The sequence below is a fragment of the Tenrec ecaudatus genome, chromosome 1 (genome assembly GCF_050624435.1).
Source record: "Tenrec ecaudatus isolate mTenEca1 chromosome 1, mTenEca1.hap1, whole genome shotgun sequence".
Lineage (NCBI taxonomy): Eukaryota > Metazoa > Chordata > Mammalia > Afrosoricida > Tenrecidae > Tenrec > Tenrec ecaudatus.
The window spans coordinates 142567748-142592253 of NC_134530.1; the positions used below are offsets into that span (position 1 = coordinate 142567748).

At 41.0% G+C, this 24506-nt stretch overlaps 1 protein-coding gene across 3 annotated transcripts in view; it reads right to left on the reverse strand.

Moving 5' to 3' along the window:
- Nucleotides 1–24506, reverse strand: part of LOC142457735 (mitochondrial adenyl nucleotide antiporter SLC25A24-like) — a 63140-nt gene that overhangs the window by 31062 nt on the left and 7572 nt on the right. For all 3 annotated transcript variants that reach the window (XM_075558859.1, XM_075558863.1, XM_075558852.1), the window contains exons 2-3: nt 12041–12167; nt 6596–6683 (exon numbers count right to left, since the gene is read on the reverse strand). In XM_075558859.1, the coding sequence (XP_075414974.1) occupies nt 6596–6683; nt 12041–12167 (215 nt within the window). The remainder of the gene's footprint in view (nt 1–6595; nt 6684–12040; nt 12168–24506) is intronic.

Consider the following 24506-nt stretch of genomic DNA (forward strand, 5'->3'; position numbering starts at 1 on the left):
CATACGTATAAGAGAGAGTTTCATATAAAGGTTAAGTGTACATTAAGAAAACTTCCCAACCCAGTGCTGCCCAAGCCCACAAGTCCAACATTAACCCATATGTCAGACACCAATCCACAAAGTCCTCCTCCATCTCACAAAACACACACTATGACACCCACTGCAAGAGGAAAGCTGAGTCAGTGAATGTGTAAACATCTCAGCGCTGGCAGGGGTCTCCAAACGACTGCTCCAGCACCCAGGGCTGCATTGGAGTAGGTCCATGTGGCTTCCCCTTGGGGATGTCTTGCAGGAAGTGAGCCTTGTCAGCTGAAGCAGGGAACTGGCTAAGGCAGCTGCACCCTGGTCCGGCCATCACAAAGCAAAAGACCCGAGAAAGGCAAGGTTCACTGAGCCATTTATCTTTCTACCCTTCAATTAACCCCACATGTGTTTATCAGATTTCATATTCTTCACCAATTCCATAACCCAAATGCATTGATTGTTCTTTGGCTTTCCTTATTCATTGTCCAGGTTTCACATGCTTTATTAGACCATTGAACATTAGACTCAGGTTCACCTTGGTGACACCTTTGCTTTTTGACATGTTAAAGAGGTATTTGCAGCAGATTTGCCCAATGTGATTTGTTGTTTGAGTTCTTAATTGTTATTTCCATTGTGCATCCAAGTGAAATGAAATCCTTGACAGCTTCCATCTTTTCTCCATTCATCATAACGTTGCATATGGATTCAGGTACGAGAGTTAATGTTTTCCTTGAGTTGAAGTGTAATCCATACTGGAGGCTACACGCCTTGATCTTCATTAGAAAGTGATTCAAGTCCTCCTCGCTTTCAGCAAGCAAGGTTCCGTCATCTGCATATCCCCAATCTTGATGCCCACATTCTTCTTCATATAGTTCAGCTTTTCAAGTGATTTTCTCAGCATACAAATTGAGTAAGTAGAGTGAAAAGATACAACCTGACATAGAGCTTTCCTGGTTTTAAGCCAGGCAGTACCACTTGTTCTCGTCAGCAATTGCTTCTAGGAATTCTCATAAATGTGATTGTTAGGATTCTAAAATGGTGAATCCACTTTGCAAAACATCTTGGCAATTTCTTCAAAATGTTCAATGTAGAGTTGCCATATAACCCAGCAATTGTACTCCTAAGTATATAGTTAACAGAAATTAAAATGTTTGCTCATACAAAATCTTGGACACGAATGTTCACACAAGCATTTTTCATAATGGTCATAAAGTAGAAACAACTTAAACATCTATCAAATGACAAAATGTGGTATAGGTAGAAGTAAAAATATTCATAGAAAGTCCATTCTCTTTTCATTCTATCTCCTACAAACTTTTAGAAGCTGCATGTGTGTGTGGTGTGTTGTGTGTGTTTGTGTTGTGTGTGTCTGTATCTACTCAACCACCACACTACCAGGGCTCCCTGGAGCAGATATATAAAATGGAAGATTAATCAGAGAGAAAGAAAGAAGTATTTAGAACTGATAGATGCTACAATATGGATAAACATTAAAATCATCATGGTAATCGCAAAAGCCAGATATAATTTTGTTACTATTAAATGTCCATAGTAGGACTGAAAGAGATTGACACTTAGCAAATAACAGGGGGGAATTAAGGAGTGACTACTAATGAGTATGGTGTTATTTTTTGAGTTTTGAAATTTTTCTGAAATTAGATAATGGTATTGGTTTCACCACTTTGTAAATATACCAAACACCACTTAACTATACATTTTAAGAGATTAAATTTTAGGGTTTGAGAATTATATCACAATACAAGTATCATAAAATGTGTGTGTGTGTGTGTGTGTGTGTGTGTGTGTGTGTGTGTGTAGCCACTTTCAAACTTCTATTGCATGGTATATCACTACATTTCAGCTTGGGATTTGCTTTTTGTCTGAAGTTATATTGGAATATGATTTATGGCTTTAGAATGGCACAGAAGCCTTCACACTTTATAGAAAGATCATGACTACACAAACAGAATATTACGTGTTCCACATCCCACTGTCGGAATGCATTTATCTCCTTTCACTTTTCAGCCGTTCATTTCCTCAGAAAACCCTTTCTCATCCAGTGCTAATGCAAGTTGCTCAAGGCTGACCTTGACACTTCAGGCCCTCCTTCTGAGCGCCGGCTTACGAAAGAAATTCTATACAGTTAGAAAAGAGACAAATGCTACTGGAACAGATATACCAATCCAAAACCCTAACCCACTGCCAAGAGTCAATCCCAACTCATAGCGACCTTCCAGCACAGAGAAGGTTTCTAGGGCTGTAAAGCTTTACAGAAGCAGACTGCCTCAGCCTAGAGTTAGCAGTTGAGTGCGTTCACCACTACCCTACTGGGGCTTCCTGTAACAGATACAAAAAGAGATAAATCAGCCATTAAAGCTTTTGGAAGAGAGCATTCACAAGAATACTAATATAAGTGGCCACATTTTTTGTTTTATTTTCATAAAAATTGGTCCCTGTAGTCTTTTAGCAAAAGAATTGTTTGAAGGCACCTGAACTTCAGAGGCGATTGCTGTATCTGGTAAAAGAAAAGTGTAATGCAACCATACATTTAGAAAGGTCTGCTTCACTTAATATACATTAATGGATTGCCCAGGACAATGAACTGCAAATTATTTATCTGTTAGCCTGAGAGCTCTGGAATTGCCCTCCTAGCTAGTCAGGCAAGCAGGTGAAATAATGTGATGAATCTACCAGACTCCTTATCCTGAAACAATGCGTCTGCTGTCCCATTCAAAAGCAAGTGAGGAGGAAAGGGCAATGCCAAACTCTTAACTCCTCACCAACAAACCAATTGAATGCCTATTGCCATCCCACCCCTCCTTATAGCCCTGCAAGACAGCATCCTATCTCAACATGCATTTCACATTCCTACACTTTAATGAAAGAGTCCTGGTGGCATCAATGGTTAAGTACTCAGCAGAGAATGAAGGTCAACAGTTCAAACCCACCCAGCAGCTCTGCAGGAAAAAAGACCTAGCAATATGCCCCTGTAAAGATTAAACCAATAAAACAAACCTGCTGCCATTAAAACACATTTCAACTCGGAGACCCTATAGAGTAGAGTTGTTGTAGTTAGGTGCCACCCAGTCAGTTCCCATCCACAGTGCCCTGTGCACAACAGAATTAAAAATCCTGCCTGGTCCTGGGCCATCCTCACACTGGTTCTTATGTTGGCGCCCATCGTTGGAGCCTCTGTGTCAATCCATCTTGTCTGGGCCTGCCTCCTTTTGGCTGCCCCTCTACTCGACCACGCAGGATGCCTTCTCCAGGGACTGATCTCTCCTGACAGTATGTGCGAAACACATGACTCGCCATCCTTGCATCTGAGGAACATTCTGGTTGTACTTCTTCCAAGGCAGATCTGTTTACTCTTCTGGCAGTCCGTGGTCCTTTCAACATTCCTCTCCAGCGCCTTCATCCAAGTGCATCAAGTCCTCTGGTCTTGCTTATTCACTGCTCAACTTTCACATGCATATGAGGCAATTGAAATATCATGCCTGGGGTCAGGCAATACCCTTGTTTTTCAACACATTAAAGAGGTTTTGTGCAGCAGATTTACATGTGCAATGTTTTCTTTGCTCTCTTGCCTGCTGCTTCCAAGAGCATTGATTGCGCATCCAAATAAGACAAAATTCTTGACGACTTCAACCTTTTCTGCTTTTATCACGATGTTACCGACTGATATAGTTGGGAGGACTTTACTGTTCTTTGTATTGAGTTGCAATCTATACAAAAGGCTGCGATCCTTGATCTTCATCAGCAAGTGCTGCAAGTTCTCCTCGCTGTCAGCAAGCTTGTGTCATCTGTGCCTTCCTCCAGTCCTGCCACTGCAGTCCTCTTCAGATAAGCCACCTTCTCTGATTATTTGCTTCGCATTCCTTTTTTTTTTCAGCATGACTTGTGTTAAACCAACCAGCATACCCTTGTTCTGTTTGCGTAACTGCCCCTTGATTCATGTGTAAGTTCTGCATGAGCACAATGAAGCGTTCAGAATTCCCATTCTTCTCAAGGTGATCCAGAGTCTATTAAGCCACAAGTAAATATTCTTCTGATACTCTCTGCTTTCAGCCAAGATCCATGTGACATCAGCAATGATATCCCTTGTTCCACGTCCTCTTCTGAATCTGCTCTGAACCTCTGGCAGCTCCCTGTCAATGTACTGCTGCAGCCTTTGTTGGATGATCTTCAGCAAAAATGTTCTGGTATGTGAGTTCAATGATATCGTTCAGTTGGGTCACCTTTCTTTGAAATTGGCACAAATATGGATCTCTTCCGGACAGTTTGCCAAGTATCTGTCTTCCAAATTCCCTGGCATGTGTGAGTGCGTCCTGTGCTTCATCAGCTTGTTGAAACATTTCAGTTGGTGTTCCATCAGTTCCGGCAGCTTGATTTTTGGCTAATGCATTTAGCCCCTCCTTGAACTTCTTCCTCCGGCACCATTGGTTCTTGCTCAAATTCTACCTCCTGAAATGGTGGAATATCTATTAGTTCTTTTTGGTACAGTGAATCCGCATGTTATTTCCATGGTCTTTTGATGCTTCCTGCAGCATTCAATATTTTGCTTATAGAAAATGTCAATACTGCAACTCAGGGCTTAAATGTTTTACTTCAGGTTTGATTTTGTTTTTTGTTTTTTAAGTTTAAGATTTTCTAAGTGTTTTCTTACTTTTTGGTTTTCTAACTCTACATTTTGGACATTCCATTATAATATTTTACTTTTTCTTCTCAAGCTGCTCTTTGAAATTTGGGGTTCGGTCTTCGACATGTTCATGATGTCATCCCACAGCTCATCAGGTCTTCTGCCATTCCTGCTCAATGCATCGGATTTGTTATTGAGATGCTCTCAAAATTCAGGTGGGGGATATTCAAGGTCATATTTTCATTCTTGTGCGCTTATTTAAATTTATTTCAGTTTCAACCTGAAATTATATGTGAGCAATTGGTGGTCTGTTCCACAGCCAACCCCTGGCCTGGTTTCCACAGATAACGAATTTGATTTTTTTGAAATTCTAACTCAAAATGTCCATGTGTATAGCTACTTTTTCTGTTGTTGAAAAACTTTGCTATGAACAAACTTTTGCTATGAACAAGTTGTCAGTCATGCAAAATTCTATCACGTGATCTCAAGCTCAGTTTCTGTCACCAAGATCATATTTTGCAAATACTGATCCTTCTTCTTTGTTTCTAATTTTTACATTTCAATCACCAATAATTATCAGTGCATCTTGATTGCAGGTTTGATCAATTTCAGACCAAAGATTCTGGTAGAGTTCTTTAATTTCTTCACCATTAGCTTTAGAGGTTGGTGCATAAATTTTAATAATAGTTTATTGATTGGATTTCCTTGAATGAGGATAGGTATAATCCCATCACAGACAGCACTGTACTTGAAGATATAGCTTGAAATGTTCGTTTTGACAACGAGCGCAATGCCATTCCTCTTCATTGTTTTTAAGAAGACAGATCTTCCTCGGCCATGTTTTGAAGGACTTCTGACCTTAGAGATCATGTTCCAGCACTATCTCTCACATTGTCGCTTCTGTCTATTATTCCTTCAGTATCTAATAATGTTTCCAAGCTTTTCTAATGGGTTTCAGTGGCTACTTCCTCCGAACTGAGTCTGAACAGTGTAGAAGGCTAAAAATCTTTATGGGAGCAGAAAGTCTTATCTTTGCCCCCTCAGGAGCACTCTTGGATTCACACTACTTTGGCTGATGGATTGGAATTACTGACCTGGTGGTTAGCAGCTCAATATATAACCCACTATAGTACTTATCTAATTTCATGTCAACTCATTAAATAGGTTATAGGGGTGGAGTCCAGCCTATCAATCAGGTCACAGACTGATTGATGCCTCTTTGTAGGCATGGCCTTCTAATGAGGATTCTGGGAAATTTTTTTTCCTCTCTTCCTTCCTAGAGGCGGGACATTCTCTCTCTGCTTCACATTCCTGTTGACAAGTCATATGGAGCCACCTGGATGACAGCTAAAGCCCTGGAGCTGGAGGAGCCATGTGGAGACCCACGCCAGGGCTGAGATCCTTCCACTGCCACTGGATCCACCATTGACCTGTGATCTCCCTGCATCACTGCATCTATTGTGTGAGCCTGAAGAGGAATTTATAGACTGCTATCAGACATATGGGCTACTGTCAGACATGGACTTGATCTGGACTGGGTTGGGATGTTTTCTTAATATACAATTACTCTTTGATATAAAGTTCTTTCTTATACATATATGAGTGTCCCTGGATTTGTTTCTCTAGTCAACCCACTGTGCCCCCAGATCTCCTTCCATAAAGAGTACAGCCGAGGAAACTGTGCAGAGAAGCTCTGTTCTGTAAGGTCACGGTGAGCCATAATCAACTCAAAGACACTCGGCAACAACAGCACACTTGATGCATGTGCACATAGGAGATGGAGAGGACACAAAAGGAAAGATGGTGGATGGACACAGTGAGGAACAGTGAGAGGGAGGGAGCTGTTTTGAAGCCACAGTTACCAACAGAAATCTCAAATGCAAGACATGACAACCCGAATCAAGACAACTGTCCGTACGATGAAGAGCTTACCTTTGAAGAATCAGCTCTGCTTGTTTTTCAGAAATAGTTACACCCAGTGTCTGGAGACTCTGGACAATTTCTAAAGCATCAATGTTCCCTTTAAAAAGATGAGAAGCATGAACTCAGACTCAGAATTGATAAGGACCTGAAATCCAGGGATTTTAACTCCCACATTGTATAAGAGAAAAGTGATGAACTGATGAAGGCAAAATTATGTAATTAAGTGAGCTATGGATTTGTTTAGGCACATACTTCAACATTGGTACTCAGCAGTTAAACCACACATTAATCAAGGACAGACACAGACATTATTCCCTTAATAATTTACAATAGCCATGTAGGTAAATAATGACATCACCTTTTGAGGGAAAAAGTGAGAGATTTTGAGTTGGCCTTGCCAAGTCACATGGTCAAGGGCCAGCAGAACTAAGATTCCAATCAAGACCCTTTGACTCTGTGGGAACTTCAATTAAACTAGGGTCTATTCATTTCCAAAAATACACATGTATACATTTTAATAAATATTAACTAGGCATTTTCATGTATTAAGACATATTTCATAAAGTCATATTGCAATGGGTTAAGAGAAGTAACAAATGAGGACATGGAGCTGAAAAGTCTGGACAATTCATCTGAGAAACCTGGCAATGAGACCTACGACAGAAGGGCTGTGGAAGAGGATAAAGGAGACCGGACACCCTTACAGGCAGACAGAAAGAACCGGAGGTCAAAGAGAGAGAGGAACTATAAGAATGCATCTGCAAGTAATCACTGCATTTCCCTTCAGTCGCTCATAGATTATGGGGATTCTAAGACTGACCTGCATGAGACAAGGTGAGAGGGTTTGTGTCAAACCTGTACTCACGGCAAAGCTCTCCAGGAAACGAAAATCCATTGCGAGGTTTGAGTGCAAGGAAAGTCTTCATTTAAAAGACGGAGCTTGAAGAAATATCAGGATTTGGAGAGACTCTTTCTCAGGAAAGGGAAGGAGACGCGTGAGAATGTGAACCAAGTGGGAGGTGCCCATCTGTTAACCAGGACATTCTGGAAACGCAACTCTAAACATGCTCCTTCACAATGGCACTCAAGACACGCATGCGTTGCTTTAAGGAAAGTGGATCAATAAAAACATGAGCCCATAATGGGGAATTGTGTTAAAATACATAAAGAAGATAAATTAAGAGGATGTTGGTTATATCTAATATATTTTTTCACTAAAATGCATCCTTTATTTATTTTTTCTTGTTCATTTGGAGTTTTCTGAAATAGATGCAAATGTGCACACAAGTTTTGCCGGGGAAGACTGACAAACTATGTGGCAGATGGTCCTGAAGTGGCCCTGTTTCCTAGTCCCTGTCCACCCTAACTCTATAAAGACAAATCGTACAGTGCCAAGGGAGGGGTGGCGTAGGCTGTGTGGAAGCAAAAAAAAAAAAATTGTTTCTAAGCACTAGCTCTTGCAAGGAGACTGAAGCTGAGGTTAGAGTTGGGGACGTGTAATAGGAAGACTGCAGTGCACCTGACCCAAGTCACAGTGTTCTCAAAGGCCTCATATGGCAACCCAGGGCAAGATGACTTGTAGATGCAAGTACAGCCAGAATGTTCCTTAGAGGCCAGGACGGCAAGACTTCACCTTACATACTTTGAGCTTATTGTCAGGAGAGACCAGTCTCTGGAGAAGGACATCATGCTTGGTAAAGTCGAGGAGAAACAAAAAAGAGGAAGGCCTTCTCTCAGATGGACAGACAGTGTGGCTGCATTGGCTACTTAAACATCAGAACAGTTGTGAGGATGGCAGTGTTTCCTTCCATTGGGCATGCAGTTGCTCTGAGTCAGAACCTACTCGAAGGCAACTCACTACAACAACAACGAGGAGCCCCGATGACACTCGGGTTAAAAGTGTTCAACTGCTAGCCAAGAAGCGGGTGCTTCGGAGCTATGAGTGGCTTCACAGGAGAAAGCTTGGTGCTCTGCTCTTGTCGAGACTCCAGCCGAGAAAACCTGATGGCACCGTTCTACTCTGCAACGCAGGAGGTCACCATGAGCAGAAATGGACTCAGTGGCACCTAACTGTGGCAACAATAGAAAGCTTACCAAAGACAAGGGTCCCAAAGCACTAATTTCCACCACAAACTCAGCTCCCCCAGCCTGAGGGATCATGGAAAGATCGCCAAAGTCAGGCAAAGGATTTGGTTGTTTGTTTAAAGAAACTTGCTTTGATTCCAGCTACAGTTCATAGTCAATAGAAACCAGACGCCAGGAAATACCATCTTGGAGCCAAAACAGACCCACTGCCTGCTTTTGTAAATAAAGTTTTATTGGAACACAGCCATGTCCATTCCTTTGCACATTTTGAAATCACTATTTGTAACTACAACTGGGGAGATGAGTATTGCAACAGCAAAAGCATGGCCAATGAAGTTAAAATATTGACTATCTAGCCTTTTATAGGAAAAGGCTGCTGGTTGCTGATTCCTGATAGAATCAAATTTCCTCTCACTTTGTTTAACTTGTGTCTTAATTACGATGTCTGTGAGTGGAATGCATGGCTGTGACGCTTTAAGTAGAGTGGGATTAGAGGCTACATTTAGTTAAATGAATTCCCCTGGCGGTGAGGTCTTCATGACACTCCCGAGGAGGTCCTTTTGTGTGTTTGTTATACAACTGGATCTCTGACTGCTGGCTATTAATCTAAGGAGGGTGGGGGGGGGCAGGAGGGGGAGATATTAATCCCAACTAGAATGTACATATTCAGATGCTTTGATGTCATTTTTAGAACCAAAGAATATCTTCTTCTTTATAGTTTTCTTGTTTTACTTAAATTGATGTGGGTGTTATTTTTAAAACATTTAAAGTGCATAATAGAAATATAGAACATAAGGTAAAAATGTACAATCTAGTAAAAACTTATAAATTCAACTACTATAGCACCCACTAGCTAAGCAATAGAATATTGCTAGTACCTTACTCCTTTATATAGGACGGGCCCACTTCTGTCCCCTATATATTACAACATCATGATAAACCTTTTCTTTCATTTATAATTTTATCACAAGCTATTCATTCTTTTTTTTAAATCATTTTATTGGGGGTTCTTACAGCTCTTATCACAATCCATAAATACATTCATTGTGTCAAACACATTTGTACATATGTTGCTATCATCATTTTCAAAGCATTTTCTTTCTACTTGAGCCCTTGGTATCAGCTCATTTTCCCCCTTTCCCCTCCCTCCTTCCCTCCCTCCCTCCCTCTCTCCCTCCCTCATGAACCCTTGATAATTTAAAAATGTGTAATACCCCCACATATCTTACACCAACCTCTGTCTCCCTTCACCCACTTTTCAGTTGTCCATCCCCCTAGGAAGAGGTTATAGGTAGGTCATTGGGATCAATGGTCCCTTCCTCCCCCACCTTCCCCTTACCCTCCTGGTATCACTATTCTCATTATTGATCCTGAAGGGTTTATCTGTCCCAGATTCCCTGTGTTTCCAGCTCTTATCTGTAGCTGTGTACAAACTTTGGTCTAATCCGATTTGTAAGGCAGAATAGAGGTCATGATAGTGAGGGGAAGGAAGCATTAAAGAACTAGAGGAAAGTTATATGTTTCATTGGTGCTAAACGGCACCCTGACTGACTCGTCTCTTCCTTGTGACCCTTCTGTAATGGGGATGTCCAATTGTCTACAGATTGGCTTTGGGTCTCCACTCCGCGCCCCCCCCCCCATTCACATTAATATGAGTTTTCTTCTGTGTCTTTGATTCCTGATACCTGATCCCATTGACACCTCATGATCACACAGACTGGTGTGCTTCTTCCATGAGGGCTTTTTTGCTTCCCAACTAGATAGCCACTTGTTTATCTTCAATCCTTTAAGATTTCAGATGCTATATCTTTTAATAGCTGGCCACCATCAGCTTTCTTCACCACATTTGCTTATGCATCGATTTTGTCTTCAGCGATCATGTCAGAAAGGTGATCATCACAGAATGCCGGATTATTAGAACAAAGTGTTCTTACATTGGGGGAATACTTGAGTTGAGACCCAAAGTCTGCCTGCTACCTTAATACTTAACATATAAATATATTTACATAGATCTATTACCTAGTGAACTAAAAATCAATGGAGAGAAGGGCATAGGATGCCTGGTGGGGCTTAATCAAAGGCAATGTAACCTCAAGGAATTACTGAAACCCAAATGAAGGCTGAACATGATAGTGGGACAAGAGGAAAGTAAAAGGAAAGAGGAGGCAAAAGACATTTATAGAGGTCTAAATACAGGCATGTACATATGTATGTATATATACATAATGATAGAGAGTATCTTCTTTAAAATAATTCTCCTTAAAAGACTATCTAGTGTAGAGGAAGCCTGGTGGCATAGTGGCTAAACATTGAGCTACTAACCACAAGGTAAGCAGTTCAAAACCACCAACTACTCCACACAAAAAGATGAGATATTCTACTCCTATAAGCAGTTATGTACTTGGAAATCCACAGGGTCGATCTACCCTGTCCTATAAGCTTGCTATGATCTGTAAGCAACTCAGTGGCAGTGATTTTATTTTTTAGCATTAAGTATAAAATAATCTGAAAGATGCTATTTTGAATTTTAGAATATATAGTATTCATGCTTTTATTTAGGCAGAAATAAATCTCTCTTGTCCAAAGAACACAGACTCAATCACCGTCCCCATCATGTTGACTTCATAGTTACCCTATCGGACAGTGTAAAAACTGCTCTTTGGGTTTCTGAGAGTAACTATTTATGGCAGTAGAAAGCCCCATCTTTCTCCTGACGAATAGCTGGTTGTTTGAAATTGCAAATCTTTCAGAGGGCGGCCTAACCCGTAACCACTTCTCATCCAGGGAAAGGAAAAAATAATTATTTTTAATACAAAGTTTCAAGTTAATCTAATATTTAGTGGTTAATATTTTATTAAAAATCCCCATCTGTAGCTTTTTTTTTTCTTTTGGGCTTCATGGGAGAAAGACCTGGTGATTGGGGGGTGGGGGGTGAAGGTTAAGCCACCTTTAGTTCGGGCCCTTTTCAAAAACAAATCCTTTGTAGGCATGAAAAAATTGTTTAATGTCAATTAACTTGCCATTGTGTTTTGAAGAATGAAGTGGAACAGAATCATATTCAAAATGGAAGAGTGTATCATCCTAGTTTAGAGATAATTTCCATCGAAATGATTTGAAGTTCATTTGGAAAATCATGCTCATTATAACCCACCTGAACCTTTTAATTTGGCAGGCAAAGCCATCTATAAATTTTCTTCACTAAAAAATATGACTTCTATATAAAAATCACATTACTAAGAAGAATAGGTATTATCAAAAGTAAGCCTTAATATCTAAGCAAAGATTGATTAAATAAGTATCATCTGAGACTCTTGGAGGCCCTCAAACTGCTTCTTTGTAGCTGGGGATAGAGATAAGAAAAACACACACCATCATTATTTTTGTCCAGACTCGTAAATGCGAGTTTCATTTGTTTCTCGTGGTCTTTAAGATATTTCATAAATTCTTCAAAATCCAGCATCCCATCTTTGTTGACATCTCCAGCGTTAAAAATTTTCTGCAAAAAAAGAAAAACAGATAAAAGAGATTGTTATTTCCAACACAGACTAAACTCACTAAAAAAAAACAAACCGAAACCCAATGACATCAAGTTGAATAGTGACCTACAGGACAAAGTCCGAACTTCCCCTCTGGATTTCTGAGACTGTAACTCTTCCCAGAATGGAAAGCCTCATCTTTCTCCCATGGAGCAGTGAACGTTTTTGAACTGCTGACTTTGTGAGTAAGAACCCAACACGTAACTGCAACCATATGGACTAAGGTGCTAAATTATTTACACTCATACTTCAAGTACATTGGCTGCATTCTTAAAACAGTAAAGTACAAATTATAGGCCAAACGTCACATTCTCCCACAAGGTGGATATTTATCATGAAAATCAGCAAAGGACTGCAAAACATGTCCAGATCTTGGGTTAAATTGTATATTACAAAAATGGGAACTCCAGGAAGATGGTGACTGAGTAACACATACCAGAGGGACTCCGCGAAATCAGACCAGGAGAGTTGCTTAAAGGGAAATTCAACACTGCTAGATTGCAGAAGGAGCATCATAAAGATAAGTAGGCAGAGACCCACAGGGTATTGAGGGCATGGGAGCTTTTGGCTTACCACTGTGGAGGCCAGCTAGAGTTCGACCTTAGGCCCCCCCACTGTCTCTGCTGGAGCCAGGACCATTTGGAGCCAGCCTGGGGGCTTAATCTCAACTCAGCCACAGTTTATTGCAGCATTGGGGCAGGGATTAAACCCTTGCAGCTCCACGGGATGGGATTGAGGATCGGCTACATTGTTACTTTTGTTTCCCTCTCTGCTCTCTATTGGCAAAGTTTCAGCATGCTTACTTCCTTTTTTCCTCCTCTTTGTCTCTTTCCTGTTATCTCACACTCCACTACCAACCTCCAGACCACTCCCCTTAGCCTAGAACATTTATGCATGCCCCACACCTACCTAGGTGAGTTCTACCCTGTGAAACTAGCCAGAGGCTGAGGAAAGCCCTGCCAACCTCCTTGGATACTCCACCCAACTTCTTACTGGGGAATTCCTGCCTGTGTGCCTGGGGGAGCTCTTATTTTTCCTCTGGTGTCCCATGTGACTAAGGAAACTTCCTCCCACCTACCTTAGTGCCTCACAAGGCCTAAGGCAGCTTAGACAACACTCATCAATATTCCAAACTGCTGCAGGAACCTCTGCCCAACCTCCACAACACCAAAGCAGGCAACCCACCAGCCTTCTGGGACACTCCCCTGAGAGGGAAGTCACAGGAGGATAAAATGGTAGTGAAATTAGCTTTAGGCAGTTCAAAGAAACATTCCTACAATTCTCCCAGACAGACCCAGTGCTCTTCGACTCCCTGGAAAATGGCACCTGGCTCCTCTAAAACAACCCAATGCAAACAGCCATTAGCCCCCAATGACCTTAACGCAAAACAGGAGAAACAAAAGGCAATGGCAATGGCAGAAGATGTCCTAAACATAATGACATAAATAGAACAAGCAGACATTGAACTGCTACAGAAAGAAATTTTCAGAATGCTGCTTGGAGTCATACAGGATATGAGGGAAACAATACAGAAAAAGGATGAAATGGCAGACGAGATAAAGTCCATACGCCAAAGGGAAATACAAGAGCTTGGGGACGAGATAACAAAAACCAGTGGCAAAAACACGGACCTTAAGAATTGACTGGTGGAAGCAGAGAACCAGACCAGTGACTTGGAGAACAGTCAAGCAGACTTTAATAAACACAAACAAAAATCTAACAAGATCATCAAAGAAGCTGAAGAAAACCTAAGAGCTATGTCTGATACTATGAAGAGGAATAACATTAGAATTACTGGCCTACCGGAGGAAGACACAACAAAGAATTCATCTGGAAAAAGATTGAGAGAATTCTTGGAGGAAAACTTCCCCAGCTTAATGAATGAAAATCAGGCAACCATTCAGGAGGCTGAAAGAACACCAGATAGACTGAATCAAAAGAAGAAGTCATCAAGGAACATATCCAAATTGAGTAAAACGAGAAAATCACGAGAGCAGCTAGGGAAAAGCAATCAGTCACATATAAAGGCTCTTAAATAAGAATATGCTCAGATCTATCAGCAGAAACGATGAAGAAGAGAGAGTGGAGTAACATATTCAAAAAACTGAAGGAAAACAATGCAAACCCAAGAATACTCTACCCAGCCAAATTATCGATCAAGATAGATGGAGAAGTAGGAGTCTTCCCAGACAAGGAAAAACTCAAAGAATACGTTAGAAGAAGCCCAGCCCTACTAAAGATCCTTGCAGACCCTTTATGGGTAGAAGAGCAACACACATCAAGCATAAATAAGAGACCACCACATAGAACAACCTCAACCAGAGGGCAACAAAGAGAAAACAAACCCCAAGATAGCATTGGCTTAAGGATGGAAAGAAGTCAAGAATGATACACACACATGCACAACACACTAATAAGAAGGGAAGGTAGAAAAACACCCAACACAAAAGGTATACGATGACATCACAGAGACCACAGATGGAGATAGCAACCCTGAATATCAATGGCCTGAACTCAGGTATTAAAAAGACTGATGCTAGCAAACTGGCTTAGAAAACACAACCATCAATATGCTGCCTACAGGAGACACATCTCAAGGCTACAGACAAAAATAGGCTGAGACTCAAAGGCTGTAGAAAGGCATACCAAGCAAACAGGAATTCCAAAAAAGCAGGGATTGGGATCCTAATCTCAGATAAAATTGACCTCAAAGTGCAAACCATAAAAACAGATAAGGAGGGACACTATATAATGCTCAAGGGAATGGTAGACAGAGCTACTAAGCATTGTTAACATATATTCCCCGAATGAGAGACCCGCTGAATACGTCAACCAAACACTCCAAAAGAAGAAAAAAGAAATCACAGCCTCAACAATTATAGTGGGTGACTTCAATACACCACTCTCTAAGAAAGATAGAACACAGGAAAAGAAGCTCAACAAAAAGCCTAGAGATTTAAACACTACAATTAGACAATTTGACTTGATAGATATTTACCGAGCTTTTCATCCAAATACAAAAAAATTCACATTCTTTTCAAGTCTGCAAGACACATATTCAAAGATAGCCCACATGCTGGTGATAGAGTAAATCTACATAAATGTAAGAACATTGACATCATGCAGCCTCTTATCTCTGACCACTGTGCCATAAGGCTGGAAATAAACAAAAGGAAGGCGAAGAAAACAATTGGAGGATGAATAACTCTCTACTGCAAAAGGAATATGTACTGGCACAGATCAGAGAGGAAATTAGAAAATTTCTAGAAACCACAAGAATGACAACACGACATACCAAAACTTATGGGACACAGCAAAAGCAGTTATCAGAGGAAGTTTCATAGGAATACATGCACACCTGAGAAAGGAAGAGAGACTCATGATTGGTATGCTGGCACAAAATTTATAACAACTAGAGCAGAGGCAGCAGGACAATCCGACTAATAGCAAAAGAAAAGAAATAACAAAATCCATGGAAAACAAGAAAACTATGGAAAAAATTAATGCTGCTAAAAGTTGGTTCTTTGAAAGGATAAACAGAATCAACAGACCACTGGCAGACCTAACCAAAGAAAGGAGGGAACAAATTTCAATAGCAAGAATAAGGGATGAAACAAAGGACATTACAACAGACCTTAATGAAATCAAAAGGATAATTACACAGTACTACGAAGGATTGTACTCCAATGAATTCAACAACTTGGAAGACATGGCGAAATTCTTGGAAAAATAATCCCTCCATAGACTGTATCCAAAGGATGTCAAGAATCTCAACAGACCCATAGCAATAGAAGAAGCAGAAAAGGTTCTCAAGGATTACCAACAAAAAAGCCCCTTGACCCAATGGCTTCCCTGGAGATTTCTACCAAACATTTAGGGAAGAATTAACACCAATCCTACACAAACTCTTCCAGAACATAGAAAAAGATGGCAAACTCCCGAACTCCTTCTATGAAGCTAGTATATCTCTGATACCAAAACAGGGAAAGGATTCCACAAGAATGAAGAACTACAGACAAATATCCCTAATAAACATCAATGCATAAATCCTTAACAAAATATTGACTATAGAGTACAAAAGTATATAAAACAAATAATTCACCACAACCAAGTGGGATTCATTCCAGGGATACAGGGATGGTTCAATACATGAAAGACCATTAGTATTATTCATCACATTGACATGAAAAACTATACAAACCACATGATACTATCAAAAGATGTAGAAAAAGTATTTGACAAGATCCAACACCAATTCTGATTTAAGACACTTGAGAAGATAGGAATGAAAGGAAAATTCCTCAAGACAATATAACTATATATGAAAAACCAACATCCAACGTTGTAGTCAATGGAGAAAAGACTAACAAATTCCCACTGAAAAAGGGGACCAGACAAGGATGCTCCTTGTTCCCACTCCTATTTAATATCGTGCTGGAGGTTTTAGCTAACAGCATAAGGCAAAGAAACAACATCAAAGGTATTCGTCTGGGGAAGGAAGAGTTGAAACTATCGTTATTTGCAGATGATATGATTTTATATATGGAAAGTCCCAAAAGCTCCACAAGGGGAGTACTGGAAGCAATGGAGGAGTTTGGCAGAATGGAAGGAAGCAAGATCAACAAACATAAGTCCATCGGACTACTATACACATTGGATAAGACCACAGAAGAGGAGATCAAAAAGGTGGTACCCATCACAATAACCAAACACAAATTGAAATATCTAGGGATATACCTGAGTAAAAGAACAAAAGATATATATGGGTAAAATTACAGAAAACTATTACAAGAAACCAAGAGTAACCTCAACAAATGGAAGAATATCCCATGCTCGTTGATTGGAAAACTCAATATAGTAAATATGTCAGTTCGGTCCAGGGCACTATACAAGTTTAATGAAATCCCAATAAAATTATCCTCATCTTTCTTCAAAGAAATGGAAAAACTAATTACCAACTTCATATGGAGAGGGAAGAAGCCCAGAATTAGCAGAGAACTCCTAAAGAAGAAGGACACCATGGGAGGGCTGGCTTTAACTGAACTTAGCACATATTATACAGCCACAGTTGTCAAAACCGCATGGTATTGGTACAATGACAGAAACTCAGATGAGTGGTAAAGAACTGAAAACCCAGAAATAAAGTCATCAACATACAGACATCTGATCTTTGATAAGGGCCCCAAATATATCCAATGGGAAGCAGATGCCTTCTTTAACAAATGGTGCTGGAAAAAATGGATATTTACCTGCAGAAAAATGAAGCAAAACCCTTATCTCAATCTAAGCACAAGAATAAACTCAGGTGGATCACAGACCTTGAAGTTAAACCCCAAACTATTAGAGTCATCAATGAAGGAATTGGGACCAACTTGAGAACTTTGGCGCAGGGAATACAGAGGTTATCGGAAATAGGGATGGACACAAACACAGAGGAGGCACAAATTGACAAATGGGATATACTAAAGATAAAATACCTGTGTACATCGAAAGAATTCACCAAGAGAGTAATGAGAGGCCATGGACTAGGAAAACAACTTTAGCAATGACACATCAGACAAAGGCCTTATTAGTAAAGTCTACAATACTCTGCTAGCTTCCAAAAAGAAAAAAATACTAATTGCCCAAGGAGGACGTGAACAGAAGTTTCATAGGGGCAGAAATCCGAATGGCCAACAAACACATGAGAAAATGTTCCCAATCTTTAGCCATAAGAGAAATGTAAATTAAAACAACAATGAGGTCCCACCTAACACTCTCAAAGATAGCCCAATTAAAAAAATCAGAAAGCAACAAGTGTTGGAGGAGCTGTGGGGAGACAGAACTCTCATCCACTGCTGGTGGACCTGTAAGTATGCACAGCCACTATGGAAATCAAACTGGCGATACCTAAAACAGATGGAAATAGAGTTACCATATGACCCAGCAATCCTCCTACTGGGCAATTACCCAGAAAAGGCAAGAAACAAACCAAGGCCAGACATCTGTGCTCCAATGTTCACTGCAGCACAGTTCACAATCGCAAGGAGTTGGAAACAATCCAAATCTCCAACAACTGACAAATGGATTAAAAAGTTGTGGTACATACATATAATGGAGTACTATGCATCCCTAAAAAGCAATGGTGAACGTATGAAGCACATTGCTGTATGGGAAGAACTGGAGGACATAGGGAAAAAGCTACTGTATACGAACATTCCTGGGATGAGGACCAGGTAGTACGGCAGGGACCAGACCAAATCCAGGGATACATAGGGTAGTCAACTACAAAGGAGGTGGGGAAAGGAAAAAAAATAATGATTAAAAAAAAGAAATGGGTAGTGGGGCACAGTGCACTAACCAACCCAAGGGGAGGGTATTGTTTATATCTCCACAGTGCAAGAGGGACCAGACTTCAACCCAGTGCTCCAAGATGTGAATGAAACATACCGGTTTGGAGTAGGGAACCAGTGGAAAGGTCTGAGGGGTTGGCCCCAATACAACTACGTGGACACCTGCCCAGCCCCCCAGAATAATTTATTTCAAAGGATGGCACTGAATCTGTAGCCCCAGTACAGGAACATATCTGATCAGAGCACTCGGGAGCAGATGAAGGGAAGGAGAAGAGAGTAGAACACATCGTGGCCTACCAGGCCTTGAAGCCAATGTTCCGCTTAGAGCATCCAGTCCACAGAGAGAACCACATGGCCGGCCCCACTATGAGACACAACGTCCCTCACTGACCCATAGCCCTACAGGGGACAATACCGGAGACACAGTGTGGGAATTGCACCTGATCTGATCCTGCCACACCGAGGCAAAAGACTAAGGGGGTGTAACAGAACAGCAAGGGAACAGAGAGGCAAGGTCCCCAGGGAATGCCGAAGGTGGACTATGGGGCCAGGGCTTGGTGCCCCAACAGACTAGACTGGAAAACACTTATAAAGGCCAACAAATAATCCTTGAAGGAACTACAGATTTTTCTTTCTTGTTGTGTTTAGTTTTGTTTGTCATTGGTTTATTGTTGATGATGTTTTGTTGTATATTGTTGCTTGGTTTTGCTCTGTCTTGTTTTTGTGCATGTTATTATCTCCGCAGGTCTGTCTAAAGAAGATAGGCTGGGTGGACAATCTGGAGGAAAAACAAGGGGACTGACAGTTCTGGGGGACATGGGAGAGGGGGTGGTGGGGAGAAAGGTATTGGTGTTAACAAACCCAGTGAGAAGGGAACAACAAGTGATCCAAATAGGTGGTGTGGAGGGTTTAGGAGACCTGGTAGGTGTGATCAAAGGTAATGTACCAAGAGGAATTATAGAAACCCAAATGAAAACAGCATGGTAGTGGGACAAGGGAAAAGTCAAAGGAGATAGAGGAAAGGGCTAGGAGGCAAAAGGCATTTATAGAGGCCTAAATAAAGACATGTATTTATATATGAGAATGGGGAAATAGATCTATGTACATATATTTATAAGTTTAGTATTAAGGTAGCAGAAGGACATTGGGCCTCCACTCAAGTACTCCCTCAATGCAAGAATACTTTCTTCTATTAAATTGGCATTCTATGATGCTCACCTTCCTGACACAATCGCTGAAGACAAAGCGGGTGAATAGGCAAATTTGGTGAAGAACGCTGATGGTGCCGGCTATCAAAAGATATAGCATCTGGGGTCTTAAAGGCTTGAAGGTAAACAAGCGGCCATCTAGCTCAGAAGCAACAAAGCCCACATGGAAGAAGCACACCAGCCTGTGTGATCATGAGGTGCTGAAGGGATCAGTTATCAGGCATCAAAGAACAAAAAATCATATCATTGTGTACTCACCTCCCTGATATGATCGCTAAAGACTAATTGGTGCATAAACAAATGTGGCAAAGAAAGCTATCAAAAGATATAGCGTCTGGGGTCTTAAAGGCTTGAAGGCAAACAAGTGGCCATCCAGTTCAGAAGCAACAAAGCCCATATGGAAGAAGCACACTGCCTGTGCGATCATGAGGTGTCAAACTGATCAGGTATCAGGCACCATCAGAACAAAAAATCACATCATTGTGAATGAGGGGGGAGTGCGGAATGGAGACCCAAAGCCCATTTGTAGGCCACTGGACATCCCTTTACAGAAGGGTCTCAGGGAGGAGACGAGACAGTCAGGGTGCAGTGTAGCAACGATGAAACATACAACTTTTCTCTAGTTCCTAAGGGCTTCCTCCTCCCCCACTATCATGATCCCAATTCTACCTTACAAATCTGGCTAGATCAGACGATGTACACTGGTACAGAGAGGAACTGGAAATGCAGGGAATCCAGGGTGGATGATCCCTTCAGGACCAGGGGTGTGAGTGGCAATTCTGGGAGGGTAGAGAGAGGGTGGGTTGGAAAGGGGGAACCGATTACAAGGATCTACATATAACCTACTCCCTGAGGGACATACAACAAAAAAGTGGGTGAAGGGATATGTTGGACATGGCAAGATATGTCAAAACAATAATTTATAAATTATCAAGGGTTCACGAGGGAGGGGGAGGAGGGAAGGAGAGGAAAAAATGAGGAGTGATACCATCAGCTTAGGTAGAGAGCAAATGTTTTGAGAACGATGAGGGCAATGAAGGCACAAATGTGCTTTACACAACTGATGTATGTATGGATTGTGATAAGATTTGTATGAGCCCAATAATAAAATGATTTTTTTAAAACACCAAATATTTACAGATCTATTGGTCATGTTCTTCTCCCATGAAAATGTCACAGTGTAATACGATGATACAACAGATAATTTTCCGAGGCAGAAGTCGGAAACGCACAGGAGACTTAGAAAAGCTACCCTTAGAAAGAAACTTGGGTTTTCAATGCATATATTTAAAGAAGAAAGGCTGGAAGACATTAGTCTAAGCCTCAATTGCAAGAAATTAGGGCAGGGGGGACTCGAACTTGAAGGAAAGAACTAAAGAGTGAAAGGTGTTTAAAAGAAAATAAGCGCAATACCAGGAGGGTGGAGGGAGGGGGGTAGACAGGGGGAACCGATCCAAGGATCTCCATATGGCCCCCCCCTGGGGGACGGACAACAGAAATGTGGTGAAGGGAGACGCCAGACAGTGTAAGATATGACATAATAATAATAATTTATAAATTATCACGGGCTCATGAGGGAGAGGGCGGGGAGGGAGGGGAAAATGAGGAGCTGATACCAAGGGCTCATGTAGAAAGCAAATGTTTTGAGAATGATGATGGCAAAAATGTACAAATGTGTTTGAGACAATAGATAGATGTATGGATTGTGATAAGAGTTGTATGATCCCCCAATAAAATGACTTTTAAAAAAGAGAAAAGAAGCATACAATTCAGAGTGTCTACAAAGTCAAATGATTATTCCTTCAAAAGACGGAAACATCGGCAAATCCCTGAAACCCGCAAGTAACTCATGTCAGATGTTAAAAGATGAAAACCTTCAGATGCCAAAGATATGACAAACCACCTTACATAAAAAGGGAAAGAACCCCTAGATAAAATGTGCAGGAAAAGAGGACTTACCTACAATTGATGCATGATAAACTAGAAAATCTGAGTAGGTCCACAAGTATTCCAGAAATTCAGTCTGCAATTGTAAACCATTCCCCTAAAGAGAAGTCCAGGCCAAAATGACTCTTCAGAAACCTGATGGAGCACGGCTCTACTCTGTCACCCGCGGGAACTTGATGACAGCGAGCTTGTTTGCTTTTTCACTTTTGAATAAAAAATTCTAGCCTAATTAGTTTGAGTGTGATTTTCTTTATCTATAACTAAAAAGGTTTTAATTACAATCACAATTATTTTAGAGTTTTAAAGGCAAATAGGTTTATATCACTGAAAACTGATTATTGCTATCAAGTTCCTTAGACTGGAGATGATTTTCATCTGCAAATTATATACTGCTCATTTAAAACCTATTTGCCTAATGTATTTGTATATACGCCAGAAGAAAGGCCTACAGCTTTCTGGGACTCTTTTTTTTTTTAATTCTTCACACAATACACTGTAGGTGTCATTTAGATTTTTTTTAAAATCTATTGTATTCTCGGTCTCAATAAGTGAATTCCCCAGAAGGAAAGCAGGAAACATGCAGGAATAAAACTTCAACTAGAAGTTTCTAAAGATGTCACTGTGTCCTGAAGATGCCACAATCTCTCACTTCTGAAGATGTGGCTTTCTAGTCCCATAAAGCATGGATGAAGCACACAATACTCTGGTTCCTTCAGGCTTCCTCTGCCCCACTATCATGACCCCAGTACTCCCTTCCACTGCAGGTTAGACCAGAGCATGTGTACAGATACAGAAAAGAAATAAGAGGTCAGGACACATGAAATCTAGGAACAGGAATGGGAATATCGATACCAGAAGGGTAGTGGGAGGTTGGAAGTGGAGGAGAGGAAGGCAGAAATGATAGTAATGATCGACACAGAAACACACACTCTCCAGGGGGACAAACAACAGAAACCACGGGGAAGGGAGACAGTGGTCGGTGTAGGCTATGAAAATAATAGTAATGTATCATTTAACAAGGGGTCATGAGGTTGGGGCAAGAGTTGCTGATGAAAAAAGCTCAATAGAAAGTAAATGTCTAGAATGATGGTACCATATGTACAAATACGTCTGATACAATTGATATATGGATTGTTGTAAGAGCTATGAGAGCTCCCAATACAAGGATCTTTCAATAGAATAAAGAAAGGCTTACAGCCTCCGATACCCACGGGGGCAGTTGTACCCCGTCCTACACGGTCACTGTGAATCTGAATGGACTCGATGGCACAGAGTGTGGTGTTTGGTTTGGTGGTTGGTGCAAAGCCCTTTGGAGATGTCTTTGACACATGAACTCTTGTTGGTCACCACAAAACACACAACACCTGTATATATAGCTTGCATCATCTCTCCTCAGAAACAAAAGGCAGATTTTCAAGAAATACATTTTCATTAGGAAGAAATGGGCTTTAAGGGATAAAATTTGTTTAAGGCATAAATCCAAATCACTCATGAAAGACTAGTTTGTGTCAAACAAGTAAGAATCATACTTGTCGATCTAAATCCAATGTGCCTTTAAACAAATAGCATGGCATTTCAAACCTAAAAGGGGAAAGACTTGCATTATTTTCAGGATCTAAAAAGACCCAAGTGAATTTTATAGTCCCCCCCCCATTTTGTACTGGACTGTGTCAGACAGCGGCCAGTACAGCAGTACCTTCTGATGCTACAGATGAAGAAACCAGGACTAGAGATTAACACGCAGACAGTACTGAAAATATAAATCATAAAATGGTTGAACAGATGTTTCAAATGGAGACTCCCAAAGAGCTCACAAAGCTGGTTAATACTTTACTGTCTTTCTCTATGTCAATATAGGAAGTTATCTAAATCTTAACAGTGCATGCATTAGTTTTGTTTTTGTTGTTTGTTTGCTTTGAGTACAAATGTAACAATTATATAAAATTAGACAGTTTTTCTTTCTCTTTTTTCCTGTCTTTTTCCCCCACATCATTTTATTAGGAACTACTCCAGTCACGGCACCATTCTACAGTTCAATCACATCCAGCAGTATTGTACAATTGATACCACCACCAGTTTCAGAAAGAGTCACAATGATCAACACATTTCCACCACCACACCCAGGGGGACAAACTACAGACACCAAGGGGGAAGAGAGACAGCAATCAGTGTATGATATGAAAATAATAATAATTTATAATTTAACAAGGGGTCACAAGGTTCGGAGTGAGGAAAAAGAGAGGAGCTGATATTAAGGGCTCAATAGAAAGTACATATTTAGAAAATTATGATGGTAACATATATACAAACATGCTTGATACAATTGATGTATGGATTGTTATAAGAGCTGTAAGAGCCCCCAATAAAATGATTTTTTAATTTAAAAAACGTGAAAAGAAAAAATAACAATCAGAGTAGGAAGTTTCCGTGTAGACAGGGAGGAACCTGAGGGGGAAATGCTGAGCAACTATCAGCAGTGCTGGGTTATTCTTACTCCAGAAGGTTCGTCAACCCCCGGGCATCTCTATTAGGGCCTTGAGCCAAGCTTGGGATGTCCGGGTGGAGGCACCGCCCTCTGCCCCAGTCCTCTCCAGGGCTCTTGGCCCGCATCGCAGGCCCACCTGCCCTTTATCCTGGGTCACAGAGATGCCGAGGGAGCGCAGGCCTTCCTGGAGTTCACTGACGTCCACGCTCCCGTTCTCATCAAGATCCAGTTGCTGATACAATTCTTCGTAGGCATGGTCTTTCTCCACTGGCAGGGGGAGCCCACGTGGCAGCCTCTCGGGGGGCATGGGGTGACAGTGAGAGGGAC